Here is a 15,860-nt window from a genome sequence, read left to right on the forward strand (position 1 = left end):
ACGACCCCAGACTCTCAGAAAGTCTGCAGAGCTTTGAAGCCAATTTTCATAGTGGCCAAACAGAGGAATTACATCTGTGATGCCATAGGGCTCAAAAAGACTTTTTCCCATAGACTTACATTGGGAGAGAGATGTCTGTAAATCTGTAGATATACATTCTTTTGAACACTACGTGACTCATCCCATTATAAAGATTTAATCCACTGGGTCAAAGTCTAGAAGAACGCCAAGATTAAATAATTTTATCCCCATTGAAGTTAGCACTGAACTAAAAAAGTAGCAACTGAAGTAGCTAGCTCGGCCAGTGGAAGTCCGTAGTGCACCTGCTCTATGGGCCCAGTGATGTGGAAGCAGCACTGATCTTTCAGTAATTTCATACCACAGATAGACTCACAAGCCAGTCTTTAGACGCTTTGCTTAACTAAAGACTGATGACTTTCTCCCTGATTTTGTGTTTAGATGGGCGGATACAATTTCAGAGTTTAAAAAAAACTCCCTATGTTGCAGAACCAATAGTAAATCCGCAGGGCGGTCCTTCGGTGGCTCGCTGAACTCTTTTGCTCGTAAACATAGTCCGACTAGAAACACGTGTAGCGATACAAAATGGCTCAAGTCGCTGTAAGTCCTTCATTTCCACAATCTTGTGGACTGAGCACACGTTTGATAAAACGGAGTCAAATCTCTCGGCATCCATTTTCAAGCTCTTTGTGTGTTTGTTTCCTTGTGGACGAGAAAAGGGAGAGCGCACATTTCCGGGAGGGCATGTCCTTTTCAAAAATGCAGAAGGTGTTGCTTTGTTGCCGGCTGTTTTCGCTGGTGTGTTAAACACACTTTAGAAAGGAGTGTCCCCAGACTATACCACGGAAAGAGGGCCTTTTGGCTTCATGCACCACTGAGCAACTTTCATAGGAATAAACAGGGTCCTGTTTCCAATGATGTATTCAGTTCTCTTAATACATCCATGAGCAGGACACACAGCGATGACTTATTTTAAAAAAAAAAAAAAAAAAAGTTTTGTTGTTTGTTGGTCTCAAACAGTGGTCTGCAGCTTGGCAGGCATCTCGCCTTTCTGTCACACCATTCTCAATCCCCTCCACCTACCAGTGACAAAGTCACTGGTAGGTGCATTGTCACTATAGAAACATTGATATGATACATATGAAACACACACATGTAACGTATTTGTGGTTTGAAGAAATGTACAATGCCAGCATTTTCATGTGGCCACTGGGCTGGAATACTAAAATAAAGTCAGCAGTATACTGCCCAGACTTCTAAATGGTGCTGTGCTTAGATAAAGGAATCTTTTAGGTCTACAAAGGAAATGCAAAGATGATAGCTGGTGTGATATTAACTTTAATTCAGTATGTTCATATTTCATTTCACATTCTCAGGGGTCATCGAGATGAGTTACATTTCTATTCTACAGCACAGTCCTTCACCACATTACTCATTTTATCACAAGGTAATTTAAGATTTTAAGGGATTGTTCAACATTTTTGGAATTATGCTCCCCCTGTCTCTCATCATTCTGGGAGAGAAGGCAAATAAGCATATTTCCCAAATCCATGAATCATCCCTTCAGAGTTAATATTCTGTCAGAAGAGTTGGTCAACCAGGAGCAGCTGTGTATCTAATTTCAGTTTTGGTGTTAATGATTAAAACATGGTTAACATATTTTCTCCTTGTACAGATGAAATTCACAGATGCAATGCGCTCCAAAGCTCGTCTATCCATCACAGGATCGACCAGTGAGAATGGTCGTGTCCCAGTGGCTTACCTCCGTCCAGGATTACCCATGAGCCTCAGCATGACTGATCTCTCCTGACCACACCCGAGCCAGTGCCTTACAGCCAATCGACACACATCCACCCTACCCCTCTGAAAGTGAGTGGAAATGCTTGTCATCTCCTTCGGTGACCAATTACCACTCACCGTGGGTGATCTGCCCCGATTTTCAATCCGGAGTTTTAGCCAATCATATCTCTTTGAGGACTCCTGATCTCGCTCTTTAACATCTAGCCTAGAAAGACTGGACAGATGTTGTCCTCCCACCACTTGGCTGTCAGGCTTTAGCAAAGACCTGCCCACCTACGAAGTGAATAACTTGACCATCAGCGAGAAAGATGGCTGGTCATTTACAAATTCATGAAAAACAATCAAGCACAGTGGACATTTTTCTAAACAAACTCACATTGTTGTTTCATAGATTTTTGCCATGGAGGCTCTAGAAAATAAGGACAACAGTGATGCTGACGTTGACGCAATAACAACATGAATCAGGGATGTGATCAGGAATTGTGGGTATAATAGCAGAATCGTGCTTTAAATGAGTTCAAGTGCTATGAAGAAAAACTGACGTCCTGAAAAATCACATCCATGGAATAATAGTAATTGTGATAGCAGATAATGATAATGATGTTATTGTTCTTAATTGTTTTCCTTATTTCTGCCTGAAAATCCCTGATTAGTAGAGACTTTAACCAGACCCAAGAGATGCATGGACTGACACACACACCCATACAAACACACACATACACAAAACCAATGGTATGAAAACATACACTATACACAGGGATGGGCAAAAAATTAGTCAAAATCATACAAAATAATCACAATTTATTTTAAAGGCCCTTTGTGTAGGATTTGATCATCTGTGACTTGATCTGTGAAGTCTAGAAGTAGCATCAAAAAACACCAAACAAATGCAACTCGGCAACTCTGAGAATATCTGAGTTGAAAGCAACACAAACACTGAGAGCTGCCCTTTGAAAGTCAGAGATTCAAATTGTCAGTTTGAGACTTCTCAGTTGACTGAGATTGTTTCAAGTTAAGTTGTTTTTTTTGTTTTGTTTTTTGCTAGTCAGTGTGCTGTGCAGTGTACTTCTGGGGATGTGTTGGTCCACAGATTTTGTTGAGAAGTGAGGGCTCTTGACTTTCACACTACTCTTTAAGATAAGCAGTTGCAGGCGCGATGCAGGTGCACAGAGGAGAAACTTTCCAACAAAAGGCTCCATAATAACATTATTTTCTCTCTTCTGCTTGGGAGCTCACAGATACTTGATACAACACAGTCTAGTTTTTGTTTGATATCTAGTGTCGGCCAAAAATGATGTTGCACATTTCCAATCCATCGTTAGCAGTGTTAGCTTGTTTATTACTTGAATGCCGCTGTCACACCGAACATCCTGCTGAGCCCCGTTAAAACTTGAAAACAAACAATTGTATGAAACAGGAAAATCTGATTCGACTGACATAATTCTGAGTCAGGTACAGCACTAATGTCGACTGCACCAGTAAAGGGGATTTCCTAATGTTTCTACAAAAAAAATGCAAACCATCACAATAGTTTGAAAGACTTAAATCCTACACCTTGGGGCTTTTTATTATACATCACTTATAGATGGATTAAATGTTCAAACTAAAGGCAAAAAAGATAAATGTTACAAGTATTCAGACACAAATATACTCCTCCATTTAATAAGCTAGCCCTTAGCTGTCAGTGTAACTACTATGCTTACGAGTTATACAGTATCCTGTTAATACATTTTGTAGTGTCTTACCTTAACTTTAGCTGTAAATGACTTTTACTCACTAGCTTATATGTTGCTCTGATTTACACTTAGCAAAATTATTGTTTTGGCTGTATGAAGCACACAACTCTCATACCATATGATAGTCAGGTAGCATATGGCAAAAGGGTATTATAACTATTAGAGATCATTTGAAGTTAGTTAAACAGCTTCTTTATATCTGTTGTTTCATAAGATATTACCTAGAGTCGAGTCAGCCACAAATGAAAATCACTGGACCTGGAATGAGTCTTTATCCGTAAACATGAGGTTGTGTTTGTGTGTGAGAAACCAAGTAGAGAAAGATAAGGTGGTGTCTAAGCGCTCATTTATGTTCAATGTTAGATACAGAGATGGAGACTCTGTATCTAACTTTTGCACGTTCTCTGAAAGCTTATGGATACGGACACAACAGAGCAGTACCACAGGAGATCATGGAGGCAGTGTAACGTAGTTCAAGCGAGATATGACCATAGGAGATGATGAAGAAACTTCAATCATGGCAGAACGGAATGAATCTGTTACATATAATAATATATAGAAATATATAGTGAAAATAGCAACAAGAGTTCACCGTCCACATGTTAGGATGTATATAACACCTAACAACCACCGTCTATAGCGCTACCTCCATTGAGAGGTAATATATTATGACCTCCTTCACCGTCGCCTCGTTTGTTGTTGTGTGAAACTTCTGACTCCGCCCTCTAGTGAAATCTGTTGGCTGTATCTATGCCATCATAAAGGAAACATGGAAGTATGAGGGCAGTGACGTTTACAATGTTTGAAAGGGATGTATCTGTTTTTGTACGTGAAGGGAGTATAAATGAGCCTTAAAGGTCTTATCACACCAAACACGAATAGGGGGAAAAGTGGAAGGGAAAGAGCAAGCAAGGGGTGCTACACAGGACTTTCATCCAGGAGACCAATGTTTGTGTACCATGCGACGGCAAAAGTCAACTTTGAGTTTATTTAAACCAAATAACATACTTTCTGGTGTTTGTCACACATTGCATACTTGATAACTTACTGTAACAGACATCACCATTATCTATTTTTTAAGCCTAAGTACTTTTGTTGCCTAAAGCTTAAGTACTTAAGTGGCAAAGCCTACATTTTCTTTGACATTGCAATTTTATTTTGAAATGTATTGTAGCATGTAATGAGCAGAAAATGACACTGACACCTACAAAAGTGACACTGGAGGTGAACCTAGAGCATCATAGTTTGAAGCATAGGGCCACTTACCAAGCTTCCATATTTGACAAGCTGGGGGTGGAATGTATTGCTCACAGCCTAGTGCAGATTCACTGTAGTGATGTGGAAAATTTCAAGGAAAAAAGAGTTGAAGCATGAAAATACTTTGCAAGTGTGGACAAGCTGTGCTAGTTAAACTTGTAAATGAGCCAGAAACATATCTGTTGTAATCAGTGTTTTAAACAGCTCACTACCAGCTAAGATATTAGTTATGATTCTGTCATTCACAATATGCAGATGATGTCAAGATATTTTCACTGTGGGCATGAGGAGGACAGGAAGGGCGAGAGGATAGAAATTGTAAAATAAGTGGTGATCTGGCCATGAATAGTTTTGTCGTAGAAAAATACACAGCTTGGCTTCTGTCAGGAAATTTATACTGTGCTTACATTTGATAATATCAGTAAATTGTGCATTGTACTTTATGCATCCCACTGACATGTTCTCATGTCATATGTTCCTCACTCAGTTGACTAAATGTGTTTGACTTGAAGCCAGCAGTATGCTTGATTAAGAATACTGAAGCACTGCTCTGCCAAAACACACATTGATAATGATCACTCAGTGCACATCTTGTTGAACAGGGTCAACAACACAGATAAATATTGCAACACGGATAAAATAAGAAATGCAACAAATTATTCATACAGGGTGTCTAGCTGAGGCTAATTATCAGCCCATGTTCCTGGTTAAGCTTTCACATGATCTGAGGAAATGGATGATGGTGGAACATGATGCAGAATAGAAAGAGTATTTCATGATATTTGGTTGAGGTGTAACGGTTCAGAAAATTAACTGTTCAATTCAATACAATACAGCTAAAATATAGAAATGCCAGAGAAATGTCCTTGGTTTTCTTTTTTTTTTTTTTTTTAATTTTTAATTTTTAATTTTATGTTATTTTAATTCATTAATTTATTAAAACTAACATCATAAAGCATGATTTTTTTTTTACTATGAACAATGATGGAGCTATACCTCATCATCTGTGGTGTCTTCTTGACAGCAAATAAAATAAACAGCTCCTTGTAGAATATGGATTATAGTTGTAAACAAATACAAACAAGGGAAACAACTTTGTTTCTGAAATGCCAGAGACATTTCCTTTTTTCCCTTTTTTACCTTTTGCAAGTGTTTTAAAACTGACATCATAATTTTGGCTTTTGTTGTTTGTACAGTTCAATAATTACATTATTTCTGGAATGGATTCATGAATGAATATTGTAACAGGGCTCAGTTACATTAGGCATGTTCATAACATTTACTCTACAGAGTCAAGTCTCATAACTGTAATTATAAATATACCAATCCTTGCAGTGATTTCTTTTGCTCTGTTTGAATCAGAATGGCTGCCTAAATGTGGTGCAGGGATCACGTTTGACACACTGGGATGTTGTCATCATGAATTGAAGTATTCCCAAGCTATTGTTAAGTATAAGCTTTTTTTGTGTCGCTTTATCCACCTCTCTCTCACCATTGTCCTCATTATTGAAAGCAAAACGAAAGTGGCTCCAAACTCCAGACCTGTAGGATATCAGAGGATCTTCTATTTCTGGTCTGGTAATGGTGTTACTAATCATATTTGAAAGTGTCTCACAGGAGTAGAATAGTCTGATTTGGGGGTGGGAGAGGCAGACAGCATGTTGCATGTTCCGTCCTGTGGATTGCCTTGCTGAGTGCAGTGGCACTGAGAACATTACATTAAACACAGTTCAAGATGGATATTTTATTTTCCAAATGTATTCGGATAGTTTAAGTTTTTATTGGGTTTGTAATAGGTACCAAACCAAAACCCTTTTTACAGAACAGCTCAACACAGATAGATGTTTTGTTACACCCCTAATATTTGGAATAACACACAAGGCTAACTGGTAAATGCCCACATCTATCAGACTCTATCTATGCTGCTAGTTTGTAGCCCACGCTTTCTGCTATAAAAGAAATCATCCTCTTATACCTTGCAACAGTTGTCTGACACTTTTGGCATGTTTGTTCTTCCTGTTTGAGCTTCATCTAATTTTACTTTGTATGTAGGTAGGCACCACTTTGTTACAGGAATGTTAGCTTCAGTCGAACTTGACCTTATGTGGAAGTCCCAATCAGCAACCTCAGGGTTGGAAAATGAAGCCAACATGGAAATGTCAAAAACTGCAGTTCTTTTAATGGCCACTGGAGGCTGGCTTCAGTCCAGGGATAGGCAATAATGGTTATTTTTTAACATTTTCATTTTGATTTATCAGTGATGTAGGCTTAAAGTGATTCTGACTTTCTCCAATGTAAAAATGTGCCTATACACTGAATAAAAAAAGGTTTTAACATTTCAGCAACTAAAATACGCGTCAGTCATCTTCAGCCCAGTGCCTCTTCCTCTACTTTTTGCCAAATCTCAATAGCAGTGGCTACAGTAGTGTTTAGTCTCCCTAGCTTGGTTAGCTATGGATTCCAATCCAAAAATGGGAAAGTTTTGGAAGAAAGCAGTTTCATTGTGCGTGAAGAGATTTGTTTGCTTTTACAGCCAACTCTGCAAAGTTAAAGTTCCAAATAATTGTAACTAGCCACCTGGTGGTTAGACATATTAATGAGTGCTCATTTAGACCTATTTGTAACAGGCTAATTTAGATTTAATAGGCTGTGTTACCTTCATTATAAGGCTTAATGTGTTTTGTGGCTCCAGATAGATTTTTAGATTATTTTTGGTCAAAAATGGCACTTATGATAGTGAAGGTTGCTGACCCCTGAGCCAGTTAGTACCCATAGATCCCCATGTTAAAATGCCTACCTTTATAGCAGAAATAAACATGTTTACAGCCTGGTGTAAAAACAGTTTTGGTCTCTATAGTTAATTTCAACATTAATGACAACTGTACAGGGGGTGGATTTTATAGAACTCACATGTTTACATTTTATTAAGGCTTAAAGTTAAGCTTAATAACAGCAGGGCCACTAGAGTGACAGGCTGCTGATAGTATCCTCTGCTTCTTAGACAGATTCACCCCACACTCCCACAAGCTCCAGCTTCTCACCCAAATATGGTCACTTCCGGCTCCAAAAAGCAAAGATGGCGACGTCCGAAATGCCAAACTCTTCAAAATGTTAGTCAACAAACCAATGGGGGTCATGGTAGCTTACAGTCTATGGGAAATCCCTTATTCTCATAACATAAAAACAGGATCAAGGAGAAGATAGTGACAGACAAAATGTTTACCAAGACAGTTTTTTTATCCCTCGAGAATGAACAGAAAAATTAGATGCATGTTTCTTTCGTTACATTTTATATTTCTAAATTAAATTCTAGTTTACAACCTTAAAATAAGATAACATAAAGACTATCACAGACGACTATTTCATCATGCTGATAAGGACTAAATTGGTGGAGTATATAGTAGTATATACAAATATAGTACTTCAAAAACATATGAGAAATACTGCCCACCCCTGTCTATAGGTCAGCACACCAATACAGACACAAAACACATTCCTGATCACCTATACATCAGACACACTGACGACACTATCAAACATGATCCACACCTCTACCCTAACATTGGCACGCGCACATGCACACAGTATTGTCATACGAGTTCTGAAGCCAACTGGATGATATGCCAAACAGACTGAGAACCAATCAGAGCTCTCCATGCTCAGCCAATGGCAGCTGCTGATACTGAAACCTGAGCCAATAAGAGCTCTCACTGCTGTGAGGTGGACAAGAAACTGTGAACAAAGACCTTCCTTTTAATACATATACTGCACTGATGATGGCAACGGAAACAAGAAGGACGATGAGAGGATGACGAGAACGTTTGCATGTCACTTTGAGTTTTTTCTTTCAAATGAACTTGTCAGCCTGAAGCTTTGTGCCTGGCTGCATTTTAGTGTTTAATAATGATAGTAATAAGAATAATATTAACAATATTAATTGCAGTAATAATGTGGTTCTTGTTATGTATAGTGTATGCTTTTAAGAACTCAAGTCTGCTATTTTCTTTCACCAGGAAGCTGTTATTTGTGCTGTTAGTTAGAAGCTAGCTGGTTAGCTGAAAAGCTTCTCCCACAACATGATAAATGCCCAAGACGTGATCAACGTCTGGTTTAAGTGAAGCTGAAGATGTCAAGGTATCTACTTCTATTTCTGCTCATGGACTCATATCATTTTTGCAATGACCACATGGTAATTATCATTAAATATCCATGGAGTTATAATGAAGTGATGAGGAGTTACTACAGAATGGCTCCCAAACATGTCAACCACTGAGAGAAATATAGAAATGATCACTCTTCACTTTTCCTCTGGTATAATTTCATTTTCTATTAAAATCATAAATTTTGACCAACATCTTGTTAGTTCCTTTTCAGAAGAGTAAATTAAAAGACCAGTGTGTAGGATTTAGAGGGATATACTGACTGAAATGGAATATTATATAATAAGTGTGTTTTCTTTCATTTATAATCACCTGAAAATAAGAGCCGCTGTTTCATTACCTGAGCCATTTATATCTACACAGAGAGCCGCTCCTTGTCTACTAAGATCACCATGTTGCACCATAATGTTTCGACTGTAGCCCAGAACAGACAAACCAGACACTGGCTCTAGACAGGGCCATTTATGTTTTCACATAGTTAGCAGCCTCTCCGCGACATGCAGTGTGGATTTAACCGGTTTAAATCACCAGGTCTGCTTGTTCTGGAGAAGAGACCTTTAATTCGTTTAAGCCGATAATTCGGCTCATGGTAAAAACTTCCTGAACGTCTGGGTCAGAAAAAAAGGTGAGCACACATAAAATTGTGAGAAAAAAATATTGAACACACATTAGCAGGCACTGGGCTATGTCCCCCATAATCATGAACTAGTAATTCGTGCATAACCATAGGCCTAGACAGTTTCGAGATCTGACCCTGCCACACTGGGTGAAGCATACCAATTTTACATACAACAGTGCATTACAACTCATAAATGCTAAATAAACATCACAGACATAAAATTGCAAAGCAGATTTTAACTTACATTGCAAAATGTCCTAGTGGAGAAGTAAACGTCTTTGTTTGCGCCCTGCGTATATGTCCACTATGGTCTCAGGTGACAGCTGCGCTGTGATGTCACTCTCAATGTGAAGTAGCACAAGGGACGAAAATCTTATTGTCCCCATAGTTGATCACAACCAGTTCTGAATTCTCCACAGAGCTGAAAAACTTCTCTCTGAGGTAGCGGATCCAATGGGCAAAGTCAGCGCTACCTGGAGCAATTTGTACAGATTTGGATAGCTCTGTTTTTGACCTTTTTTTTTGCAGATGTTCCAAGGAAATTGGCTCTGCAGTAGAGGCTTTAATAAACTTCATTTCGGCTTCAGCAAGGTCAGAGTTCACTCTGAGTGACCGGGCATACTTCTCTATTACTCACATGACTGGAGCGCCAAAAAATAATTGATATTTTTACAAGAACAGTCAAATGAATTCAGGTATATTAGCTGCCATCAATGTGTGTGTTTTGTGTCACTTAAAATATTTATAGAGAGGAGGAGACCTCTGTGGGTAATTCAGCTCATGGTAAAAACCTCCTACACATCTGGATCAGAAATTGGTGAGCAAATGTTAGCAGGCGCTGGGCTGGCTCTGTGCAAACTGTTCTCATAAACTGTTCGTACGCTATCCTACAAAAAGTAATGCACCCAAATTCATCCCAGTGTCCCATGTAATCATGAGCCAGTAATTCTTGCATAACCCACGTATTTTGGAAGGCTGCAATCACATGACCAATACACTAGTGGGAGTAAACAAGGAAAGATGTCCCAAGCAGTCTGCTCTGCAACGTGCTGATCAGCATAGAAGAAACATTTATTTGTCACGTGAAACTACTTTATTCAATGTTTTGACCATTTGTCTGAGGAGGAAGAGACCTCTGCGGATAATGCGGCTCACTTATGGCTCTTGAACAATGATCACTGAAGGAATCCTAACTGGGAGAAGATTCAGCTGGTTTCATTCTGCAGTCCTCACCACTAGATGCCACTAAATCCCCCTAAATCTTGCACACTGAATCTTAAAGTATGGGATAAATGGACAGCCTAAAACTCTGCCACAAAAATGGGTTATTTTCAACAAGTTACCACATACAGTATATTAACATATATTCGACATGCCTGCCTTTAAATGTTATTCTACATAAACACACAGAGACATTAATCAACACTCTTTCATAGACTGCCCTCTGATAAAAAACAATTGCATTTTTGACTGAAAATGACTTTGTTTATGTTTTCATGACAATGACCTCAAGTGGTCGTATGAATTATGGCTCTTGTCTGTCAGGAATAAAGGTTGAGATGTGAAGTTGTTGATGAAATGGCTCAGAGGGAGGACGTGGGGTGGATGGATGGGTCAACAAAGACTGACGCTGTTCATTTTATATTTTCTTCTCACTTTCATTTCTCAAATATTGGTTTGTTACTGTGATTGTTCACTAACCTTCCAAAAGGTTTTGTGCCTAAACTGAGCCAAACCTTTCACCAGTTTCACACCAAGTGCACAAGTGAAATTGTTTGCAAAAGGCAGTGCATGGAAGGGCAGCACTACAAAGCAACTCACCTGGATACTACTACTACTACTATTACTACTACTGTGGAGTGTAAACAATTATACATATTCATATCTGGTATCTTCATCTACTCTGATACTTTCAGCCATGCTTCAGATTTTATACCTAAAAACCAGGTTAGAGATCAGATTAGGGTAACAGAAGTGTGGGAATTCAAAGACACACTGAACTTTTCCTCCATTCTTCTCTACTGTAAAGTTGTTGCTGTCACAAATTATAACACTTTGAGTTAAGGCCAGAATCCCTCTGGATGCACTCTTGAGAACTCTGTGTATTTGGGGTAACAGTTCTGTTTGGATGAACTAGTAAACAGGCCTGTGGTGCATCTGATTCTTTAGCAGGAGACCGGAGTTCACATCCTGTTGAAGACCAACAATTAAACCTCCCCTATTGAGTTTTTTGTAAACAAATAAAGTTTCTGTAAACCTTCAGTGTTACCCACCAAACGCATTGTGTCTATCCTTGGGGTTCGAACAAACCTGTTGAATGCATCTCCTTTCTCATAAATCATTTGCAAAGCCGATATTTTGAAATCTACACTGTTTACCAGCTAGAGGTCTTTTTCCTGCCTTGTTGGTGTTCTCTGACACCTGAGCTCCATTTTAGAGAGTGGGTTAAAATAAAAACTGAATTTGTTAACCTTGAGATGAGGGAAACTCAGGGTTTTGTAATATAGAGTTAGAGATAACTCAAACCATGGGTCAGTTACTGTGGTAACTCTTTGAATGAGTCCAGTCAAAGCGCCTATCGAAGCACATTAACTAGCAGAGGTTTAATGTATATCAGAAACAAAATTAGTTTTGTTTTTAAAAGTTATGATGGATGCACAATGTATGTTGGGCCAATAAATTATCAGCTGATAATTGGACATCTTTATTATGTGTCATTCAGATAATGAAATCATAGCCTATAAATAGCAGTACGGTAGATAATACAGTACGGTTTGCGAGCTGCCAATAAACACAGAAAAAGAAGAACAACTGCAGCACGTTAACTAGAACGCCAAATGTTTCAGCTTAGCAGTTTTAGAGCACAGCAACATGATTGCGCCAAGGGTCTGATCACCCACCGGCAGACTCCCCACCAGATCAGCAAACTTCCTGCTGTTTGTTGTTGTTGGGTTTTTTTTTTTTAATAATATTGTGACTTTATGCACACAATACAGCTGTAAGTTTGTTAGAACAGTTCCACTAAAAGGTTTGTTGTTGCACATAATGTGTAATCTCAGTTTAGACTGTAAAAATCACTAAAGCTTTAGACACACAGGATCACTATATAATTACCTCTATCACTCATGATGTGATTGGAACAGAATTTTTTTGAGTTGGAGATTGCATGTTAACATTTCAGAGTGAGCAAGAGTGTGGTGCAGCTGCAGAATGAGGTCTTAAAAGTGACATATAGTCTTGGGGTGTTTTAACAGCATTTCAGCAGCTGTGTTTACATTTAAATTTGTAGACGTAGCTGAAATTAAACCACTGAATACTGTTGAGCCAAGATATCTAAAATCTGAAATTTATAGTGTTTTAACTTTAACTTCTTTTCAAGTGCAAATCACCAACCACATTATTACTGGATCAGATTGTGGGCATGCAATCCAGCCTCTATGTTGTTCATCTAGATATTTTTTAAATCTTCAGAGATATTTTTCTTCCTCAGTGTCTGGCCTCTGTGTTTTGTTCCTGTCAGATTAAAGCTGAACAAATATATTCAAAATGTAATGTAGGCCTTGTATGGTTTTATTCTGACTCAGGCTATGTTGTTTTAAAGATAAAAGTGCACGGTCCACATGCATTAATATCTCTACATGCACTGGATTAAAATGGAGGCTCTGCCTTTTATTTACCTGTTGCCATGGTGAATCATAGTATCAGACCTGCATTGATGACAGTGAACATACTCAGAGATGACTGAACTGACTCTGATCAGTCGTTCTGATCTCAGGGTTCATTAGCTCAGTTTGTTAAACCTGCTGTCTGATACAGGCCCCTGTAGATCAGTGGAATAATGTTTGGTAGGTAGGTGTATTGTATCACCCATATGCTTTTTCATATGCATGTGAAGACCCGGTCATTAACGTTGACCCAGAGCACAATACTGTTCCAAAACTATTTTATGTCCCCTATCTTAAAGGTGCTATTGATAACATTACCCGCTAGATGTCGCACTCCCCCTCCTCCCTTCCCCCTTTCATTGCATTCAAGTCACAACACCTCTGTTGCTCGAAGCAGAAGTTGTTGCCAGTTGGTTGCATAACCTGCATATTTCATGGTCAAGTGGAGGGAGACTCAGGCAGATGCAGTCATGTCAAGTGATGAATCTTTGGTGGTAGAGTAATAAATTCATTCTGAAACATGTAGCTATAGCTACATTACCTACAGTGGCATGCAAAGGTTTGGGCACCCATAATCAAAATATTATTCATTGTCAATAGTTGAACTGATTGTAAGGGCATTAAGTTAAAGATGGAAAATGCTTTTCAACTTTTTAAGCAAGATTAGTGAATTATTTTTGTTTTGTACAATTTTAGAGTGAAAAAACAAAAGGAGCACCATACAAAAGTTTGGGCACCCCAAGAAATTTGAGCTCTCAGACAACTTTTACCACCTTAATTAGCTTGTTAGGACCATGGCTTGTCTACAGTCATCATTAGGAAAGGCTAGGTGATGCTTCAAAGCTTTATAAATACTCGACTCTTTAAAGCTTGTCCCGACAATCAGCACCCATGGGCTCCCTAGCACTCTGAATGCCTACAAAGCAGGAGAAGGCTATAATAAGATAGCAAAGTGTTTGCTCAGGGAGCTGTATCCTCCATTCATAACGTAATTAAAGGAGAAGTCCGGTATTTTGCACCCATTTCTGGGTTGTTTATGATGGAATAAAGTGGTTAAGATCAAAATAGTGACGGCTGCTCATTTTCGGAGAATTTGGCTTTCCCCTGCCTGGCTTAACACTGCTGCCTATGGCCATGTGTGAACCTGTCCTAAAACCACCCTAAACGTTTGTTTTCAAAGCCATGAAACTCACCGAGTGGTCAGTGGTGTTCTTGGATGTTCTGACATAAGAATCGTAGCAAACAGTGGTTTCCGTGATGAATTATTTATTTATTTGACATTTTGTGTAATACATTGACTGAGGAAGCCTCATTGTCCGTTGGTAGTAATCCGCCACCGGAACCGGAAAGGGGGTTGTTTACGACAAGGTTGTAGTCATTGTAGTCTTTTAGCTCAGCGAAAGTGCCGACTCGACAGTGCTGTGTGCGTTCCTGGAGGAAGAACGAGAATGAACGGAAACATTTTGTAATAAGTTTAAACAAATGCACAATGGATTACTCGCTTGTAAACAACCTTCGCAGTATGATGCCTTTAAACAAACACCAACCTTCTTCTGCTTCTTTTCTGTGTCCCATTACATTGCAATGGTTTCCTGCTGGTTGGCGACACCCACGTAATGGAGCATTATCGACATCACGTGGGCTGGAGTGTATAACGCTTCAGGGTCAAACAAACTATCAAGCGGAAGTTTACACACGGGTGTGAGGCAGCTGAAAAAAATAGTTCCACAATCGAGATGAATAGCGAAAACACAGATGGAAACCACAGTTTGCTAGGATTCTTATATCAGAACATCAACAAACACCACTGGCCACTCTGTGAGTTTCATGGCTTTGAAAACAGTGTTAAGCCAGGCAGGGGAAAGCCGAATTCTCCGAAAATGAGCAGTCGTCACTATTTTGGTCTTAGCCACTGTATTTCATCATAAACAACCCAGAAATGGGGCTCAAAGTGCAAAATACCGCACTTCTCCTTTAAGAAAGTTAAAAGGAACTGTGAAGGTCAAGTTGAGGTCTGGAAGACCAACAACACTTTCAGAGAGAGCTGCTTGTAGGATTGCTAGAAAGGCAAATCAAAACCTCCGTTTGACTGCCAAAAAACTGCAGGAAGATTTATCAGACTCTGGAGTGGTGCTGTACAACAACACCTGCACAAATATGACCTTCATGAAAGCGTCGTCAGAAAAAAACCTCTCCTGTGTCCTCACCACAAAAAGTTTGCAAAGGAACATCGAAACAACCTTGATGCTTTTTGGAAACAAGTCCTGTGGAGTGATGAACTTAAAATAGAACTTTTTGGACGTGCTTTGGGCTTGTGTTGCAGCCAGTGGCACAGGGAACATTTCACAGGTTGAGGGAAGAGTGGATCCAGTTAAATTCCAGCAAATTCTGGAAGCAAACATCACACCATCTGTTAAAAAAAAAAAAAAAAAAGCTGAAGATGAAGAGAAGATGGCTTCTACAACAGGACAATGATCCTAAACCCACCTCAAAATCCACAATGGACTACTTCAAGAGGCACAAGCTGTAGGTTTTGCTATGGTCCTCAGTCCCCTAAACATCATTGAAAATCTATGGATAGACCTCAAAAGAGCAGTGCACACAA

General features: G+C 39.1%; 1 protein-coding gene across 2 annotated transcripts in view; it reads left to right on the forward strand.

Annotated features, from left to right (window-relative positions):
• The window catches only part of LOC125885624 (glutamate receptor 2-like), a 92,941-nt gene extending 84,987 nt beyond the window's left edge, over positions 1-7,954 (forward strand). Inside the window, exon 19 of one of the 2 annotated variants that reach the window (XM_049571300.1) lies at positions 1,694-7,954. In XM_049571300.1, coding sequence (XP_049427257.1) covers positions 1,694-1,828 — 135 coding nt within the window. In that variant the 3' untranslated portion in view covers positions 1,829-7,954. The remainder of the gene's footprint in view (positions 1-1,693) is intronic. The other variant, XM_049571299.1, reaches the window with a different exon arrangement.
• Positions 7,955-15,860: the final 7,906 nt, after the last annotated feature.

Source organism: Epinephelus fuscoguttatus, linkage group LG3 (genome assembly GCF_011397635.1).
Source record: "Epinephelus fuscoguttatus linkage group LG3, E.fuscoguttatus.final_Chr_v1".
In the NCBI taxonomy this organism is placed as follows: domain Eukaryota; kingdom Metazoa; phylum Chordata; class Actinopteri; order Perciformes; family Serranidae; genus Epinephelus; species Epinephelus fuscoguttatus.